The 20,167-nt window shown below is 40.4% G+C and overlaps 3 protein-coding genes across 3 annotated transcripts; 2 read left to right on the top strand and 1 right to left on the bottom strand.

Annotated features, from left to right (window-relative positions):
* Positions 1 to 740: 740 nt before the first annotated feature.
* Positions 741 to 3,150, top strand: LOC115361608 (acidic mammalian chitinase-like). Its single transcript, XM_030055089.1, has 9 exons — positions 741 to 940; positions 1,046 to 1,102; positions 1,197 to 1,362; positions 1,467 to 1,591; positions 1,691 to 1,814; positions 1,925 to 2,107; positions 2,299 to 2,415; positions 2,513 to 2,645; positions 2,823 to 3,150. Exons 1-9 carry the CDS (start codon positions 804 to 806, stop codon positions 3,104 to 3,106), a joined length of 1,326 nt encoding a protein of 441 aa, XP_029910949.1. The 5' UTR covers positions 741 to 803; the 3' UTR covers positions 3,107 to 3,150.
* A 7,232-nt stretch (positions 3,151 to 10,382) lies between these two features.
* LOC115361412 (acidic mammalian chitinase-like) lies at positions 10,383 to 14,006 on the top strand. Its single transcript, XM_030054779.1, has 11 exons — positions 10,383 to 10,407; positions 10,519 to 10,545; positions 10,875 to 11,079; positions 11,171 to 11,227; positions 11,336 to 11,501; positions 11,598 to 11,722; positions 11,823 to 11,946; positions 12,043 to 12,225; positions 12,375 to 12,491; positions 12,621 to 12,753; positions 13,729 to 14,006. Exons 1-11 carry the CDS (start codon positions 10,383 to 10,385, stop codon positions 14,004 to 14,006), a joined length of 1,440 nt encoding a protein of 479 aa, XP_029910639.1.
* A 637-nt stretch (positions 14,007 to 14,643) lies between these two features.
* Positions 14,644 to 19,700, bottom strand: pm20d1.2 (peptidase M20 domain containing 1, tandem duplicate 2). Its single transcript, XM_030056813.1, has 13 exons — positions 19,430 to 19,700; positions 19,224 to 19,310; positions 18,379 to 18,614; positions 18,176 to 18,262; positions 17,920 to 18,053; positions 17,553 to 17,672; positions 17,341 to 17,416; positions 16,465 to 16,526; positions 16,310 to 16,388; positions 16,128 to 16,199; positions 15,865 to 16,030; positions 15,494 to 15,593; positions 14,644 to 15,127 (listed from the first exon to the last, which is right to left on the bottom strand). Exons 1-13 carry the CDS (start codon positions 19,647 to 19,649, stop codon positions 14,998 to 15,000), a joined length of 1,569 nt encoding a protein of 522 aa, XP_029912673.1. The 5' UTR covers positions 19,650 to 19,700; the 3' UTR covers positions 14,644 to 14,997.
* Between the last annotated feature and the right edge of the window lie 467 nt (positions 19,701 to 20,167).

Raw genomic sequence — 20,167 nt, forward strand, 5'->3', positions numbered from 1 at the left:
AACTTTTGTGGAGGCTCCTTTTAGGCTATTCCATGATTACTTGGAGAAAAACACCATAAAGGATCCAAAAATAATAATTAATAAATGTTTAAAAGTAGATAGTATGAAACATAATTTACAGGCTGCTGCACTGAAGCACTGACGGGAGCCATTAGGTTTCTGTATTTTATTGAAGGTCAAAAACTACTTCAGTCAAAACGTGTATTTGAACATGTTTGATAAAATTGCTTATAACCCTAATTTTTTAACAATTTGGCAATTTCTGTCATTTGACTTAGATGCATGGACTATGGCTCATGACACAAGCTGTTGTGTCATGTTATTTGTTCCTGGTTAATGATTATCAGTTTTGTGTATTTTTATCATGAGCAACAGATATTTTTTTCTTGTTTTCTTTCTTAGCAGTAACATCATGAGCACGGTAATCCTGATTACAGGTAATGTATGGTGGAAATTAATGTTTTAATTTTTTGAATTCCATTTTTTCTGTTTTACTGACTAAGTGTGTGGTTTTGAAGGTCTCCTTTTCACCCTCAGCAGCTCTGGTGAGTCTACATCACTTTCATTAACAGTCTTATTGGCATCTGAATGAACTCCTGAAATGGTGACATGTTGTAATGATAATAAAATAAGATGATCTTTAATTTAATAAAACAATTAGTATGACTGGTTATTTGTCACTGCATGGTTAATGAAAAGCATCAGTTTAGCATGTTTTTTTTTTCTATGTTTCAGCATCTTCTTCCAGACTGGGGTGTTACTTCACTAACTGGTCCCAGTACAGACCTGGAGATGGAAAATTTATGCCTTCAGATATTGATCCAAACCTTTGCACACACCTGATCTACGCCTTTGCTGCAGTTAATGATGCTAGTGAGTTGGTCACAGTGGAGTGGAACGATGAGGCCCTATACAAATCCTTTAATGGACTCAAAGACAGGTCAGTCTTTTACTCCAAGAATATTCTGGAAAGTTTCATTTAGAGGGAAATGCTACAGGAGAAAAAATTAACAGCTGTCAACTGGAAGTTTTTATATTCCTCCAGGAATCCTAACCTCAAAACACTGCTAGCAGTTGGTGGCTGGAACTTCGGCACACTAAAGTGAGATATTTTGCCCAAATTGCACCTGCAAAGATCATTTTAAATCAAAATGCACATATTTCTTATTGAGAACACTTTTTTGAATGCTCACCAGATTCACAAACATGGTGTCAACCAAAGCCAACAGAGAGAAGTTCATCCAGTCCTCTATCAACCTGCTGAGAGAACATGGCTTTGATGGATTAGACCTGGACTGGGAATACCCTGGAGCACGAGGAAGTCCTCCAGAGGACAAGCAGAGGTTCACGCTCTTATGCAAGGTCAGATGCAGAATTATTCTCCTAGGATAGTTGCCATCAGAGATGTATATAGCGTAAATGTTTGATGTTGAACACAGAGAGACCCATTCCTCTGTGTTGTACAGGAACTCCTAGAGGCCTATGAGGCTGAAGGAAAAGCAACTGACCGTCCCAGACTGATGGTCACTGCTGCTGTGGCTGCTGGAAAAGGAACCATCGATGTTGCTTATGAAATTGCAGAGATTGCAAAGTACAAGGAAATTGTATTCTATTATATTATTCTCCACATCATTGCTAAGACTACATGTAATCATGCAATGGTGAAAATGTTCTAATTTCAATTGATCAGGTACCTGGATTTCATTAATGTCATGACATATGACTTTCATGGCACCTGGGAAAGAGTCACAGGACATCACAGCCCCTTGTATAAGGGATCAACTGACACTGGAGATCAAATTTACTTCAATACCGTGAGTTCAAGGATTTATATTGTTACTAGCCGCATGAATGTTTTTTCTGTTTATTGAGAGAAATGTTGTACTCTTGTCAGATCCAAACTCTTGTTTTTTCCACATTTCAGGACTTTGCCATGAAGTATTGGCGAGACCAAGGAGCACCTGCAGAAAAGTTGAACTTGGGGTTTGCTACATATGGGCGAGCGTTTCATCTGTCCTCTGGATCCAGTGATGTTGGAGCACCAGCAAGCGGTCCTGCAACTGCAGGGCGTTTCACCCGTGAGGCTGGCTTCTGGTCCTTTTATGAGGTAAAATTGGTTGCTTTGTATGTATTGTAATGAATTGAACTCTTGAGTCATAAGGCCTCATAAGGAGTCATAAGGAAACATTTGGAGGATTTAGACAAAAAGCCTTTCACTGCACATGCATATTTCTTTTACAGGTTTTTGGTTATTTGAATGTACTGGATAAAAATATGATATCTGACCCCTGTTTTCAGATCTGTACTTTTATTCAAGGGGCCAGTGTCCACTTGATTGTAGATCAAAAAGTTCCATATGCCACAAAAGAAAATGAGTGGGTTGGATATGACAATAAGGACAGCTTCGAGGTTAAGGTAGTTATCTGTTTCTATAAAACCAGATTACTGCAATTAAACAGAGAAAATGCACATGGATTGAATTGTTGAAGTGCTTTGCTCCTCATTCACTCAGGCCCGTTACCTAAAAGACAATGGGTTTGGAGGAGCCTTCATCTGGGCTCTGGACCTGGATGACTTTGCTGGAAAGTTCTGTAGTCAGGGCAACTACCCCCTCATCAGCCACCTGAAATCTCTTCTGGCTTCAGGTAAAAACAAAAGCTTATCCTATGCCATCTCCATGGTGGTAAAATTTTGAATCAGTAAATATTGCTAGAAATACAAATACATTCTTTTTTATTATCTTACCTTTGCTTAGTCCATCACCTTTGGTCATGTTTAACTGCAATTTACAGAATATTTAAAACTGTCTCTAATTCCTTTAGATCTCCTCCCAAATGTGACCGGTGTAAATACAACCAATCCAAGTCCAGTGACTCCGTCTTCAAGCAACAATCCACCTGACACTGCAAATGGTGGCACATCCTCCACCTCTACCTCCAGCGGGGCATCTGATGATACCTTCTGTGTTGGAAAGCCAGCGGGGCCTTATGCCAAGCCCGACGCCCCGGGCTCCTTTTACAATTGTGCTAATGGCGTTGCCTCGATCCAAAACTGTCCAGCTGGCCTGGTGTTTCAAGAAAATTGTAAATGCTGTACCTGGCCCTAAAGAGTCACACGTCATGTTTCATAAGCTGTAACAACTATGCTTATTAACACAAAACAACATGTATTACCAAAACTGTGTTAATTTACCTCAGATAGTTTAGATCATTTCTTGTTAAATGTAATAATTTGTGTGGAAACCTATTCTGCCAACCTACTGTGGAAACACAGTAGGTTGGCAGAATTAACACGGGCACCAGAGGGAAATCAATGTAAACCATCAAACTAAAATGCAAACATTTCAGCAAAAAAAATTCTTTCCAGCAATACCACTCTCAGGCTCTTCTATGCAAACTCAGAACTTATGCTTGGTTGTATAAAATGTTAATCAGTGGCAAATAAGCCAGTGATATGCTTACCTGTGAGCATCAACTGGTTTAAACTAAACAGTGGCAAAATGATGGCTGTCTTGTACAATCAACATTTATATCAAAATGCTTGACATATTATTAATTAGAAATAAACCTGCATGCCATCAGCTTTATTTTGTTAAGATGTGGCTCCGTGGGGACAAACCCAGCAGCTTTCTTCATGCTCTGGAACCCAAAAGACAAAAGGCAGTCATCATAGGAGCCGATAGGCAGATGGTCAAAACCATCACAACACATTTCATTATAATTTACTGTAAATTACTTTTTTTCAAAATTGCTCCCTGTGCCTTGACTCCTGCATTATACATGGTGACAGCAGTGGTCATACTCAGAAAAGCACTGGTTTCTGGTATTCTTTCCATTACGCTACAACAGAAGTTCCCAATCTTTTTCAGCTCCAGACCCAAAAGAGAAATTTGGTGTCTCCCCTATAAAAATACAGCATGGATTCCCATAACATCCCATAACACTGGCTCGGGTGAAGCTAAAGTTTATAAACTCTTCCTTATGTATGAATTTTGGCACACGGTGATAAAGAGTGAGGGAATAACAGACATCACACCACAGAAAGTGGTATCTTTGGTCACACTGAACATTACCTCAGCCGAAGAGCACCAACACATTTTCAGGTCCAGGATCATGAGAAGACAGAGAGCGTTTGGGTGAACAGCCACACACACAGCATCTGAGCTGAACAGAGCAGTGCAGCAAAAAACCTTTGTCACCTGCCTTGGTTGAGGTCCCCTTGCTGCCTGTTGTTCTTTACTATGTCTGCTTGTGTGTTTTCTTTTTAAATTTGACAGTATTGCTCTTGAAAATTAGCTTAGGCTACTGGGTCAGCACCTATTGCACTCTTGTCTGGCCAGGAGTAGGTGCCCTCTCTGTGGTTCTGCTCTAAATTTCTTCCCTTTTTCGCCATTATCTGTGGGGTTTTTCTTGCCCACTATGAGGATTAAGTCTGGTGTAAACTTGTGAGCTTGTAAAGCCCTTTCAGGCTGTAATCAGGTGATTTTCTGCTCTAAATAAACCTAAACTTGGACATACCTTAGCTCTGCTACTGTGGCTTAGCATAACTAGAGAATGGCATCAGAGCCACATGTACAAGTGTGCATGAGAGCGACTTGGACAACGTACTGCATCTCAGGTGGCTGCTGTTTGTGTCTCTTATTGTTTCTATTTATCTTCCAGTATGTCTTACACAAATTCATTCTTGATTCAAGACACTAACTGGTCCCAGCTATGTGGTCATCTCCAGAGAGCAGTGAAGCAATTATCACACCCATTCACTGACAAGGATGATGAAAAATGCATGATCTATCCATCAGTTAAGAAAGTCAGAAATCACACCCTAAGAGATTACAGAGATTACAGCTCAGGGAAAAATTATCCTACACTGAATCACACTCCTGTAATAATAGCTATTACACGTGGCATGCTTCCCCTTATTTCTCTCCCACCACGCCCTTAATTTGCCTTTTTCTTGTCACTCACACGTGCATCTGTGCTGATTAGTCAACACCCTCTTAGGTGTGGTATCAGCATAGGCCAACCAAAGAAAATAAGGGAAAGGGGAGAGGAAGGGCGAGACAGAAAAATAAGCAAACTCAAGTCAACAGTGACCATAACGTGCTGCATAATTAGTGCAAAGTTTTCTGGGTGTTTTTTTTTTGTTTTTTTTTTAAATTATTTTTACATGCTATGGTGTTGACATTGCTGCATGAAGCTTGACAACTTTTTACCTTGTTGATAACTCTGTTGTGGGCCAGTCAGATTCATTTTGGTGTTTGTATGTTGGTGAAATGTCCTCATTAGATGCTCTCTGCTCCTGTGGGCTGGTAATCCAGAATACTGAATTTATACCTCTTCAAATTTCTTCCATAGCGCGTCAAAACCCATCTCACAATAACACTTGAGTTCATACACCCTAGCTGACTATGTCAATATAACAAGCAACAAAGCACCCAGGCCATTTTTTGAGGGAATTAAAGGGCTCTTTTCTTGTTATTTTCCGGTTTGAGTTGGAAAGTCTGTCTGGTATCTGCTGGTAACTTCCACATAGTAACCTTGTTCAAGGAAGGAAAAATCCAATAGTACTTTAACAAATAATTTTACATAAACACACAAAACAATACATGGGCATAATCTGCTTTGTTTGCGTTCGTTAATGTGTTGAAAGTGTAATTTTTGGACCTCTACAGGATTTTATACAGGATTTTCCAATCTGGATGGGTGTGACCAGGGCTCTTCACTATCTAGAAGAAGAAAAGGCATAAAACATCAGGAGTTGTAACAGAGCAGAGAGAATTTAGTTCACAGTGAAGGATTTAGGTTTGATGTCTGATGATGATGTCTGTGTTTGTCTAACTAGTTCTGCTGCTCTGTCTCAGTTCATATTTGCATATTGCACGCCTCATGCCTGGGTGGCAGTTGCACAGTTGTGTTTGAATGAAGTTTGTAATATGTATTTACAGAGATAATTACAATAACTCAGCCTGGGTTGGAGAAGTTTCACATGGCTGATATCCTTTGACATCAGGATCAGCCTTTTGGAAACACATCTTTCCAGCAGGAAAAGAGTAGAGGTGAAGAAGAAGAGGAAGGATCACACCTTGATCCTGCTAGGAGGAACTGGCCAGTGTTGTGCCCCCGGGCAACTGAGAAGAAAAGAATCACCTGGCCAGAGATTCAATGCAATGATTCACCTGCAGAGATCAGAGAGATAGGCTGGTCTTGTTTCTCTCCCCTGTCGATGCCCCTTCTCCTGCCGAAGCACAAGTCCAAATAAACAGCTCCACTGCCAGAGCCAGCATGAATGACAGAGAAACACCAAGAATTAGCTTTCACCAAAAAGAATGACAAATCAGCCCATATAGTAGTGATACACAAATAAACCATATAATCACTCACTCTCTCTCGCTATTGACCTAAATAAATCTCTATTGCTGCATAGATTTATTTAGGTGAATTATCTATACATTAACCAACTTATTTATTTTGTTGCACCTATTTTGGGAAAAACTGGAATGGTGATATGTTTTTTCTCAGCAATATAGGCCTACCAATGGCAGTGGAAATTTCCGGTATATTAATAGGAATTACAACCTACTAAGAGGTATGCAGGCTGTAGGATTAAAAATAGGTAGAGCTTGCTGACAGATGAGAGCACATCTACTGAAGAGGCAAGGTCCCCTCTCCTCCAGCAGCTCTCTATCTCTTATACACTGTGGCACACTGAGGTGCTGCTTCACCTCACGTTTGTGGTCATGCAATTTCTTTTTCACTTCCTTCATGGTCCAAAGCACACAACTGACTGAATTAATGACTTCAATCACTTTTTGCCCTTGAACATATTTTATCTTGCTGGCAATGGCAATGCTAAGGCTTGCAAATAAAATAGCTCTATCTCACTGAACCATTGTTTCAGTCTCTCATTTGGTGAAATTCAGCTTTTTCTTTTCCTTTCCATTATAAAAGGAGGAGGAATCCCGCACACTGAATAACTTGCATAAAGTATTTATTGATGTGACATTTCGGTCCTCAGACCTTCCTTAGACAAATGCTGAACAGTGGCAAGGAGCCATGTAATTTCTAAACATTTAATGAGCAACAACAGCAGGCCTGGATCTAGAAGTGGGCAGGAGTGGGCATTGTAGACTCAACCCAATTTTCACTCTGCCCACCTGAGAGGCAGCGTCTGACTCAATTTACTGGCTTACCTGTCTCCTTACAAAACAGTATATTTGATTGACAATGTCACAATGGTACAATGCCGTCTCAGACTCCTGGTATGTACACTATATTACCAAAAGTATTCGCTCACCTGCCTTTACTCATACTATGAACTGAAGTGCCATCCCATTCCTAACCCATAGAGTTCAATATGATGTCGGTCCACCTTTTGCAGCTATTACAGCTTCAACTCTTCTGGGAAGACTGTCCACAAGGTTGAGGAGAGTGTTTATAGGAATTTTTGACCATTCTTCCAAAAGCGCATTGGTGAGGTCACACACTGATGTTGGTCGAGAAGGCCTGGCTCTCAGTCTCCGCTCTAATTCATCCCAAAGGTGTTCTATCGGGTTCAGGTCAGGACTCTGTGCAGGCCAGTCAAGTTCATCCACACCAGACTCTGTCATCCATGTCTTTATGGACCTTGCTTTGTGCACTGGTGCACAGTCATGTTGGAAGAGGAAGGGGCCCGCTCCAAACTGTTCCCACAAGGTTGGGAGCATGGAATTGTCCAAAATGTTTTGGTATCCTGAAGCATTCAAAGTTCCTTTCACTGGAACTAAGGGGCCAAGCCCAGCTCCTGAAAAACAACCCCACACCATAATTCCTCCTCCACCAAATTTCACAGTCGGCACAATGCAGTCTGAAATGTACCGTTCTCCTGGCAACCTCCAAACCCAGACTCGTCCATCAGATTGCCAGATGGAAAAGCGTGATTCATCACTCCAGAGAACGCGTCTCCACTGCTCTAGAGGCCAGTGGCGGCGTGCTTTACACCATTGCATCCGACGCTTTGCATTGCACTTGGTGATGTGTGGCTTGGCTGCAGCTGCTCGGCCATGGAAACCCATTCCATGAAGCTCTCTGCGTACTGTACTTGGGCTAATCTGAAGGTCACATGAAGTTTGTAGCTCTGTAGCAATTGACTGTGCAGAAAGTCGGCGACCTCTTTGCACTATGCGCTTCAGCATCCGCTGACCCCTCTCCGTCACTTTACGTGGCCTACCACTTCGTGGCTGAGTTGCTGTTGTTCCCAAACGCTTCCATTTTGTTATAATAGAGCTGACAGTTGACTGTGGAATATTTAGGAGCGAGGAAATTTCACGACTGGATTTGTTGCACAGGTGGCATCCTATGACAGTTCCACGCTGGAATTCACTGAGCTCCTGAGAGCGGCCCATTCTTTCACAAATGTCTTGTTTCACAGTCTGCATGCCTGAGTGCTTGATTTTATACACCTGTGGCTAGGCCAAGTGATTAGGACACCTGATTCTGATCATTTGAATGGGTGAGCGAATACTTTTGGTAATATAGTGTATGTTATGTATATGGCTAAGAGAACAGCACTTTAATTCAACTAAAAACTCATAGCATTTACCATCAGTTCTTTCTGTTCACTAGCATTACAGCCACAGGTGAACATTGTGCATGAACTATCTCTATCTTCAGTCACACCCTGAGGCTACCTTATGAATATCTATATGCGCACTTACTGTATGTATATACAGTCCAGACTACTACAGAACCTATTGTTGGCAAGTATGACATTAAACAAGGAAAACAGCCTGTAGACTGTAGTAGAGCACACTGTGACATGAATAATAAGCTGTTGAAAACACATTAGTTGGTTTCTAAAGGAGTTTTGTTCCTGTAATAGAAAAAAAGACAGTATATAATGTAATTTGTTCTCTTGCTCGACTATTCTGTCAGGATTCATCATTTAACTGTAATTTCAATGGCATGCCATAAGCTGAGTATTAACAGAGACACCAGTGGTTCTGATTTTAACTAAAAATTTAATTAATGAGTCAGCTTGCTATTAAAAATTGTATGCCGTTGAATGTTGGCCCACAGTGTAATGAATCACGTCATGTCATCATGCATTATACTAACTGAAGTACAATAAACCAGTACAGGTTCTAGCATTCGTGATCAAAACAGGGTCTGTAAATCCTGACAAAGAACAGCTCTACGTGCATTAGGGGCCCAGAACAGGTTGTCAGAATACAGTGTTCAAATATGTAATTGTCCATTGTTTAGATTCCATTCTGAAGATTTAATTGCACTGTATAGAAAGTGACGACGCCCAACTCAATGATCATTTGGTGGACTCGCAGGTGAGTGAAGAGTGGAAAGGTAAGATCAACAGAAACTGCTTTTGGGAAGTATAGGAACTTTATCTTTTTAAAAGCTCTGTAAAGGTTTTGGTGTCTGATCCAGTAAGGGTACAGCACAGGGAAAGACAACTTAGGCCCAGTAAAAATATAATGGAGAGCTCCTGTATTTTCATCTTCTTGTTATTGCATCGTTCTGGTTCTTGAGTCATCATTTCTTGGAAATGGAGTTGGTGTGCTGTTGTTTTAAGATGCAAAATGTAAGTACATTAGCCTACTCATTTCTAATTTACATTTAAACAGCAGGCGTGCCTTAGTAAGTATTTGTTAAACACAGTAATTTTACTTCTACTCAAGTATGTTTTTACATAAATGTTGTACTACTTCACCAGATTTTAAATCATATTTCAATGAGAGCATAAAACAGTGTCAAACTGTTTCATTGTAAAAGGCCCAGATCGGAAGTCATTCGCTGTGAGCCGTCAGTAAAGAGGACAGTAATCGAGCTTTTATTTTTCTTTGATTGTGCACTTCATACTGGAACTTCCAAGTATCCAGTCTAAGGAATTTTGTTTGTCCTCTCATCCTTTTAAAATTGTATGGAAAAGATTATTTCTAACAATATGGTTGCTCAGTAACTTTTACAGTACATTTTACGTGAGCTACATTTACTTAGGCCTAAATAGATTAAGAATTTGTAGTTTTCCCTATGCTTAAGCAAAATATCAGCATAGTAATAATACTTAAGTGATATATAATACTGATAAATTGTTAATGTCAGAGCTAAATTTCCTGAGCAACCTGAACTCAGTTAATATGAGGACATACAGTAGATACTAACATGACTGTCATGACACTTGGAAAAGACCAACAAGATTTCTTTGATAAGTTATGCACTTTGTGTGACTTTTTTTCTTTTCTTTTTTTTTTTTTAACTTAGATGGATGTAGCAACAGGTTCTTGACATCTTAGACTCACATGATTCCTAATTATTGATTATCATGCTTTGTGTATGTTTTTCATGAGAAACAAAAATGTTTCCTCTGTTCGACATTTCAGACATAACACCATGAGCAAGCTACTTCTAGCTGCAGGTAAACTACCTTGGATTATGATACTGAATAATATATTTTATATTAAATATTTTTTTGTTCTTTTTTTTTATCTTGAGTTTGATTTTTAATTTAAACTTCCTGATTTTGAAGGTCTCTGTTTAACCCTTGGCAGCTTGGGTGAGTCTACAAGCTGTAAACATTGCACATTGACCTACCTCTATGCACATTTTATACACCCATGCACACGTTTTTTTCTGTTTTTTTTTTGTTGCACATTGCGTTTTGCACACTGGGTTGTATTTAGATCTTATTCTTTATTTTTCTTTATTTTTTTTTTTTTATTTATTTAATCTGTAATCTGTGGATACTGCTGAAAAAATGCGAATTTCCTGCGGGATGAATAAAGTATCTATCTATCTATCTCTATCTAAACTGAAGATCCATATGCAATCACAACCTGGTGTTCTTCAAAGACAAATAAAGACCTTCATTCTTCTATGTTTCAGCATCTTCCTCCAGACTGGGGTGTTACTTCACTAACTGGGCCCAACACAGACCTGGAGAGGGGAAGTTTGTGCCTTCAAATATTGATCCAAACCTGTGCACACACCTGATCTACGCCTTTGCTGCAGTTAATGATGCCAGTGAGCTGGTCCCTGTCGAGGAGAACGATGAGGCATTCTATCAGTCCTTTAATGCACTCAAAAACAGGTCAGTCCTTAACCACCAAAATTTTGGTATGTTTCATTTATAAGGAAATGTTAAGGGAAATGATCAACCTTGCAACCGAATGTTCCCACAGGAATCCTAATCTCAAAACACTGTTGTCGGTCGGCGGCTGGGCCTTTGGCACCCACGAGTGAGATGTTTTACTTTTTTTTTTTTTTTTTTGACATACAACATAGTGATGAAAAACATTTCAAATCAATATGTCCCATTGAGAACCCTTTTCTTGAATGCTCACCAGATTCACAAACATGGTGTCAACCAAAGCCAACAGAGAGAAGTTCATCCAGTCCTCTATCAACCTGCTGAGAGAACATGGCTTTGATGGATTAGACCTGGACTGGGAATACCCTGGAGCAAGAGGAAGTCCTCCAGAGGACAAGCAGAGATTCACGCTCTTATGCAAGGTCAGATGCAGAATTATTCTCGTAGGATAGTTGCGATCAGAGATGTATATAGTATAAACGAGAGACGGAGAGAACCCATTCTTCTCTGTTGTACAGGAACTCCTAGAAGCCCTTGAGGCTGAGGGAAAAGCAATTGGCCACCCCAGACTGATGGTCACTGCTGCTGTGGCTGCAGAGAAGGAAGTCATTGATGCAGCTTATGAAATTGCAGAGATTGCTAAGTATATCTAAAATTTTACTCTCCATACCATTGCCAAGACTACTTGTTATGTGTGCACTTGTTACGTGTTTGCGAAAATGATCTCATTTCCATTTTATCAGATACCTGGATTTCATTAATGTCATGACATATGACTTTCATCGCACCTGTCAGAGTGTCACAGGACATCACAGCCCCTTGTATAAGGGATCCAGTGACACTGGAGATCAAATTCACTTAAATACAGTGAGTTCAAGGATTCATGTTTGCATGACTGTCTTTCAGTTTAGAGACATGTTACTCTCTCCTTGCATTCCTTCTCTTATTTTTTCCACATTTCAGAACTTTGCCATGAAGTATTGGCGAGACCAAGGAGCACCTGCAGAAAAGCTGAACTTGGGGTTTGCTGCATTTGGGCAAACATTTAGGCTCTCTTCTGATTCCAATGAGATTGGAGCGCCAGCAAACGGCCCTGCGACTGCAGGACGTTTCACCCGTGAGGCTGGCTTCCTGTCTCATTATGAGGTGCAATTGTCAGCTATGTATCTAAAGTCCAAAGGCCTTTCAGAAAAGCTTTTAAGAGAATTTGTAGAAAACACATTTAATGTATTTTACAGCTTTCTGGTTATTTTAATGCGTAGGATGAAAATGTGAAATTTGACCCCTTGTTTTAGATCTGCACTTTTCTTCATGGGGCCAGCGTCCATTGGGATGACAATAAATACATTCCATATGCCACCAAAGGAAAAGAATGGGCTGGATATGACAATGAGGACAGCTTTGAGATTAAGGTAGTAATCTGTTTCTAAAACTATGGCTTAGCAAATCCTTTGAAAGATGATCAGTTGTACACAAGTACAATTAAACAGTACATAGACATGGAAGGAACTATTATAGTTCTTTCTTCTTCATTCACACAGGCCAGTTATCTAAAGAACAATAGGTTTGGAGGAGCCTTCATCTGGGCTCTGGACCTGGATGATTTTTCTGGAATGTCCTGTGGTCAGGGCAGCTACCCCCTCATCAGCTACCTGAAATCTCTTCTGGCTTCAGGTAAAACAACAGGCTGCCTGAGACACCAAAGAATACAGCAAGAAATACGGGATATTCTTTCAATTAATCATCTTTATACCTTTAACACCTTTAATTCTTTATATTTGCTTACCTTTAATTGCTATTTATAGACTATTTAAAGTTGACTCTTATTCCTCCAGGTCTCCATGTTCATTCAAACTCTCTTCTGACTTCAGGTAAACCAAAACACTACTAGAAGTGTTAAGCCTGTCCTGTACTTCGCATTGCACAGAATACAGCTGACAGCCGACATCCAAACATGTTCTGTGTCTCTGTGAGCTAAAATAACTGTCATTGCAAAGAGGAGACAGCAGTAATTTGAAAGTAATTTGCTATTTTCTTTTTGCCAGTCTGTATCTGTTCAGAGAGTTTCCTTATAATCTGGGACATATCTGATGAGGTGTTGCAACTGCCACTGCTGTTGTCAGCCCATGCGGTTGTGGAAGAGGGTTTGTTTACTACCACCAGCAAAGCAAGGCCTAAGTTTAATTTATATGGAACATTTCACACACATACACAATTCAAAGAGCTATACAGAATAAAAAGATACAATCAAATAAAATAAAAAGTTCCCTCATTTGCTTAGGCTGAACTGCCAGTCACAAAGCTCTGATTCTGATGGCCTCCGTCATTTATTTAACCACCGACTTGGAGTCGGATGCAGCAGGCCCAATGAGGGCCAATAGCAGGCTGTCTGCTTAGTGTGTCAGGGGTTTTACAGAATATTAAAGATAAATCTCGGTCTCCCCTCCCACCCACATACAAAACCTCCTCAGGCTTGAGGTAAACCAAAACATTGCCAGAGATGCCAAGCCTATCCTACCCTATTTTCAAGGTGGTGAAATTTTGAACCAATGAATTTATTAACTTAATGAACCTACTCTTAATTCTTCTCCTTTGGTCCCCTTAAGCTGCCATTTTCACAGCATTTAAAGCTGACTCTTATTCCCACAGACTGCCCCTCCCCTCCATGTGCGACCACTCCAAATCAAGTGACTCTGCCTGAAGACACCAACCAACCAGAAACCACAGCTGGAGTCAAAACCACCACCACTGCTGCCTCTAATGGGATACCTGACAATAACTTCTGTGCTGGAAAGCCAAATGGCCAGTATGCCTTTCAAGTTGCCTCCGCCTTCTTTTATAATTGTAACTACGGCATGACTTGGATCCTGAGATGCCAATATGGACTGGTGTTTAAAGAAAGCTGCAAATGCTGTCACTGGGCCTAAAGACTCACATATAATTACATTAGAGAGAGAGAGAGAGAGAGAGAGAGAGAGAGAGCAATGTGCATAACCAAACAAACAAAAACATTTTTTACATTTTTTCTTTTGTGACATATTTATTTTAATCTCAACATTACTGCATTATTCTCTAATGAATAACGCACTTGTTGTACACAGCTATGTGGAAAATACATCTTCATTTATTTAAAAAAAATGTCAATTTGAAGAATTCATACTGTGTGCTGTGTTCAGTGTTAAAAATGCATTTGGTGCATGAAAGTAAAGCATCTCATTAAAACATTTTTTTCAGCATGTCAATGCATGCTCTAGTGTGCAAATTCAAATGACCTTTACAATTCAGGATTCACTGTCATGACCTCAGTGGTTGTCAGGGAAAGTGCAGTATTTTATTTTGTAATTTTATCCTGTATGCAAAAAAGCAAAAGGAGAAATAGCACAACAGGTGGACAATCTGACTATGCAAAGTATATAATTACAATTTATTATATATAATTGTATTTTTCAGTAACACAGATGATTTCAAGTATCAATATTATAATAGACTCTTATCATTTGTCATAGGCAATATCAAGTAATAACTGTAATAAATAAAGCAGAAAATGTTTGACAACCACTTCACTGACGTTTTTCTGATATGTAAAACATTTATCATTTATTTTATCATTGTCTGTCACAAAACCAAAATCATGTCATTATATATTACAAATAGTAGGTCCACATACAGTAGTTACTGGTGCCTAGTTTCCCCACACACTGCAAAGCTAAATTAGCATGTTAATTATAAAAGACTGGAAAAAAAAAAAAAAACGCACTGCAGAACTGCACTTTCTGGCCCCATCATACAAATATTCTGTTTGTAAAAACGAGTGAAATCATTGATTGCCTTCTTTCCTTATGTGTGGAAAATAAGATTACTAGCTACTACCAAGTAACCCTGGTTAAGATTGCACTTGTCACCAATACTACCTTTCCCTCAGAGCTCATGGACAGAGCTGTGTGGATCAGGGAGCTTCTCAGTGTCGCAGTTTTGAATCAGATGGAAGTAAAACACTACCAGTTCCTCATAGTTCTTTTTAGAAATCCTTTCATTGATGCCATGGAACCTAAGAAAAAGAAAAGACAAGCATATTTTTTCCTGATATCCACCGTCTTATTTTTCCTGCAAACAAGAGCTACATACCACAACAAAAAAAAAGCTGGACTGGGGAACACTAGTTGTGTAACATACAAGTCTTTTATTTATTCAGGGGTGCTTAAACTCTAAACAGCACAACAGGGTCACATGGGTGGATCACAAGGCTGTGAGGTGGTTGGTGGTCTTGTGACCCACAACAGAAAGCTGTCTTTTGTTTGGTCTCCCTCACAGTCTGCTAGGTGATTACACAGCATGCAGGATTCATTGTAATGCTGCAACAAGCCTGGTCAAATAATATCTATTCAGTGTTAAATATCAAATTAGAGATTCTTACCTCTGAGGATCACCTGGTTTAAACCAGGTTGGGGCGAAGCGATAGGTAGCATTGGTCAGCTCTTTGAAGTGGCGGCTGTCTGTGTTACCAACAGTGATACCTGAACATTCAACACATGAAAATCCTTCAGGTACAGAAAGAACAACATCTCAGGGTACCCTAAAAAGTCAAATTCCCTGACTTTTCCATGACTTTCCATGACTAAAATGTTAAATTTAAATACCCCTATACATGCAAATGTAAGCACATGTCAGACTCAGAGGTCATATTTAAGTTTAATATTCTGTTTTATTCTTCGGGCGAAGAAGCAAAAATTTCATGACGTGCGTAAGCTGACATTTGTATGCTACCACTTTTATTTGCTGTCTTACCTGGGGCAACTGTGACTTCTGGAAATAGGTCTAGCACAGTTTTCTTAATGATCTGGAAGCCAAATGACTTTTCATCATAGGAGCTGATCGGCAGAGGGTCAAAACCATCAACCAGCTCTATCTTCACACGCTGGTCCCCTATTGTAGACTGGACCAGATCCAGGACCTAGACAGCAAGGCAACACAGATCTTGTTCACCTTGGGATATTCATGGTGAAAAATTTGTAATTTACCAGAAAGCAGACCAGAATTGCTGAACACACCTCTTGTAATGACTGTGCTGAATGGATGCGTAGATTTACATAAGCTTCAGCAAGAGGGGGGATAACATTCACCTGCAACAAACTAGATAATTAGGGTCTTTATTTTCAAAGCGAATGTAATTGCGTAAGCACATTATCATTTGCTGTAAATTACTTTTTTTTTTCAGCATTGTTTGCTATACCTTGACTCCTGAGTTAAACATAGTGACAGCTGTGGTCGTCCTTACAAAAGCATTGGTGTCTGGTCTTCTTTCCATTACCCTAAAACACAAGAAATGTATATCTATTGATTCAAAAGGTCGCAGAAGAAAACAGGCTAATTATGGGACATAATTACCTGCCAAGGAGTGGAGAAAACAGCCACAGATTGGACATTATGAACTTCAATGGAAGCTTGAACTGTAAGGTCAGAAATCAATTATAAAAAAAAAAAAAAAAAAAAAAAAAAAACTTTAGTCAAATTAGGCAAAACACTAATTTCAGATCTAATCTAATCACATGACTGGTAAAATTTGAATTAGTTTTGCAAAATCAAGTTAGAGATATCTTCAAATGAATTTGAAGGAGTGCCTGGTGATATTCTCAGGGAGATATTTCTTATTCTCATTTTCTCTGGTCAGAACTATAATTTGTCAAATTACTTGCAAGCTGTTAAATTTCAATTGCAATTAAGTGTTACTTGTACGTCAGAAGTTATGGGAAGCACGTGTGGTTTGGAGGCTCACAGTCCTAGCCGCTTCCTCAAGCATGTCTGACAATAATAATCTGAATGACAATATCTGTGATGTCACTCTAGATACTTCAACTATTCAAAACTAAACAGTAGATATCTTTAATCATCACTCTTTATGGTCAGTTTGTAGCTGAAGATCTTTGTTATTCTGACTACTCACATTACAATTATCATTGTAATGTGTAAATGCCAGTGCAGATATCTATAAGGTTTTTTCCAAATACAGTAGTCAGTACAGTAGTAGTGAGAGGAGCATGTCTTCTTTGGAAGATGAATAAATCCAACAAGGTGTTCTTTGGTATGGGGGTGACAAAACTGATGCAAAAATGATGGTGACCAAGGCACTCTCAGGGTAGAAAGGTAAAATAGTAATTTTAGAAAAAGTAATAGACTCATTACCATTTTACCTTTCTACCACAAGAGTGTCTTATTCACTATCATTTTCGCATCAGATGTTAAAATTGCTCGCCGGTGTCCTACCTTATGAGCCAGGTGTTCAAAGGTCCCGCGTTCAGGCCCATAACCAAACAGCCTTGGCATGGGGTTCTCCTCCAGCCTGAAGAAACAGTGTGGGACAACACAAGGGAGAGTTATGAGATTACCTTACACATAAATTTAAATGAGGTTAGTTCCAGTAGACTAAAGTACAAAGTGCAAGAAAAGCTTCGAATGAGACAAATTTCTCCTCTCACCTTTTAATGGCTGCAGCCAGTATACCAATGCTGCTCTCCCTGGGCGGCATGGAGGAGTGACCAGGGGTCATCAACACACTCAGCTTCAGTGTAGCCTGGCCCTTCTCACTTATTCCAATCCTACAAAACATAAACACACAGCCCCAATTTTCCTATATATTTTAGAGCCATGTATCTGTTTGCTAACAGGCGCTATTTCTCAAAACATCATGGTGGCAGGGAAAGAGTGCTTTCAGGTTGTTGGATGTGTTGAGGGTTAGCCAGATGGGTTATTCTTTAACAGCTCAAAACTGATCAGAGTAGTGAAAATGTCTAAAGCTGGCACTGAGCGGCGTTACACTCGACAACGGCGGTGTAGGGTTCTCACAGAGCAGCGGGTCCCTCAAGACCGCTGATGATTCCATCCAGTACAGCCAGGCCCTCGTCCAGGACGAATGCCAGTCGCACGCCACGCTGCTTCAGCACACGCACTATGTTCATGGCCCCCTGGAAACCACTGACCTTTAACAAAATGTATATGCACACAGACACATACGTTCAAATCAGTTCTCATTTACATTTGCAATGTCAGATATAAAGCAAATGGGAAATTAGTGTGATTATGTCATAATTAGATAGGGTACTTCTTCATCATGTCCAAGTCCAATGTAAAACCCTCTGCGTGGTGCATAGCCTTTTGCGAGTAAGTACTCCAGGGCCTGGAGAATCCCCTGGAGGAAGAGAAAGGCATTTTAGTAATACTGGCATAGATGTTCATGTATTTGTCAAATATGTAACATAACTCTTTAAGTGGCAAGATCACTCAAAACATCACATCATCTCTCACCATTACAGACTGCTTGTCATCAATGGTGCCTCTGCCATAAATGAAGCCATCTATCTCCTTGGCAGAAAATGGTGGAGCCTCCCAGCCGTCAGACTCTGAGGCAGGCACTACATCGATGTGGGCCAGCAGCATGTAAGGTGCCAGGGCAGGCTGGGTGCCCGGCACCCAAAACAGGTGGCTATAGTCAGCCACCACCTCATGATGAACCAGACTTGACGAGAAAACTGTTGGGAAGGCTGACACAGGAACAAGTGCACGTGATCGCTTACTTTGGCTCAATGTAAGGCTACTTTCTGAGTATTTCAGCAATTCAGTTCAACACTTTAGGCATTTCAGCTACAGTTAGATCACAAGACAGCTGATGACAGCTTCTATCATGGAGTAATTCTGGAAAAGCTTGTTTCACAGAATATAGAGGTCAGCTGGTGGTGTGCTCTGATCAGCTGGCTGTTTTTATGATGCTTAAGTTGAATCAGCAAATTCTCCAAAATGTTCATGGGGGGTCATGAGGTTCAACACAATAGTACACAGTTCAAAGTAGCCAGGGAGAAACAGAGGAAGGGAAAGGCCTAACACTTGAACAATGAAACAATGAAAAGTTTTGGGACACGTGCACGCGCGCGGGGTACAGTCGCACGTGTCACAGAGCATCCACACCGTGTCGCTACTCTTCACGAGCACCAGCACACCGCTTAGTGTAATGAGTAGCTAATGTTATCGGTCTGTTATCACCCACAAAGCGGTGCACCTCGCTTCGTGGCAGCTAGCGCCCTTTCTAAACAAAAAATACAATTCTGTGCCTCATAACTTATCGGCTGTTTGTTTGTGTCACCTGGGGCACGTACCTTTCCGTAAGAGCTTGTGAAATTCAAGCAGCGCGGTGGTGTTGATGTCTGTGTTTGTGGATGACACGGTGGGGATCCGGATAGCCTCTGCATGGAGAAACAGGAGAGACGTGCACTGCTTGTCAGCAAATACTGCGTTGTGCCGACTGGTCGTAACCTTGGCATTTATGGAGGAAGCCACTCGGAATGCAACCTAAAGACATCACCTTTGAAATTAGCGAGGAGCTCCTCTCTCTGACGCTGGTTTATGTCAGGCGCGATGTTGTTTACCTTTTCCCACTGTGCAAGCTGAAGTCCGATATTCACGTCCAGTGAAAGTGTTCTCACCGAGGCTATTGTAAATAACACCAGGGTGATAAATAATACAGTGCAAATAATAATCTTGAGAAACTTTGCTATTCTGAATTTAGGTCCACGGTCTGTCATGTTCGTTCATGTGCTGACAGAGCTCGCTCAATGTAAATGAGGGGGGATAGATTGAAGTATGCGTGTGAGAGCCCCCTGCTGGCCTGAAGCAGGCAATGTCACAAAAACCTACAGGATGTCTGGCTTTCTGCAAGCTTCATTCTTTTAATTACTATTTGGGAGACTTCTCCAAACCCGCCTACAAAATTGTGCTAAATGACAGTTTTCTGTGTGTGTGTGTGTGTGTGTGTGTGTGTGTGTGTGTGTGTGTGTGTGTGTGTGTGTGTGTGTGTGTGTGTGTGTGTGTGTGTGTGTGTGTGTGTGTGTGTGTGTCATATTTCACCACAGGCTGATTCACAGTACTTTGGAAATGTCAAAACACTGGCATTAATTGGAAACATTAAGTCAGTTGGTTCACCAGATCTGAAAATGACAATATGCACTTTCAATTTTCCCTGTGCAATTGTATAATTAAGCAAACATAGCTGCATGGAAAATCAGTGGTCCTCTATGTACTCTAGGTACCTCTATGTGTAAAA

This window comes from Myripristis murdjan, chromosome 7 (assembly GCF_902150065.1).
Source record: "Myripristis murdjan chromosome 7, fMyrMur1.1, whole genome shotgun sequence".
Taxonomy (NCBI): Eukaryota; Metazoa; Chordata; class Actinopteri; order Holocentriformes; family Holocentridae; genus Myripristis; species Myripristis murdjan.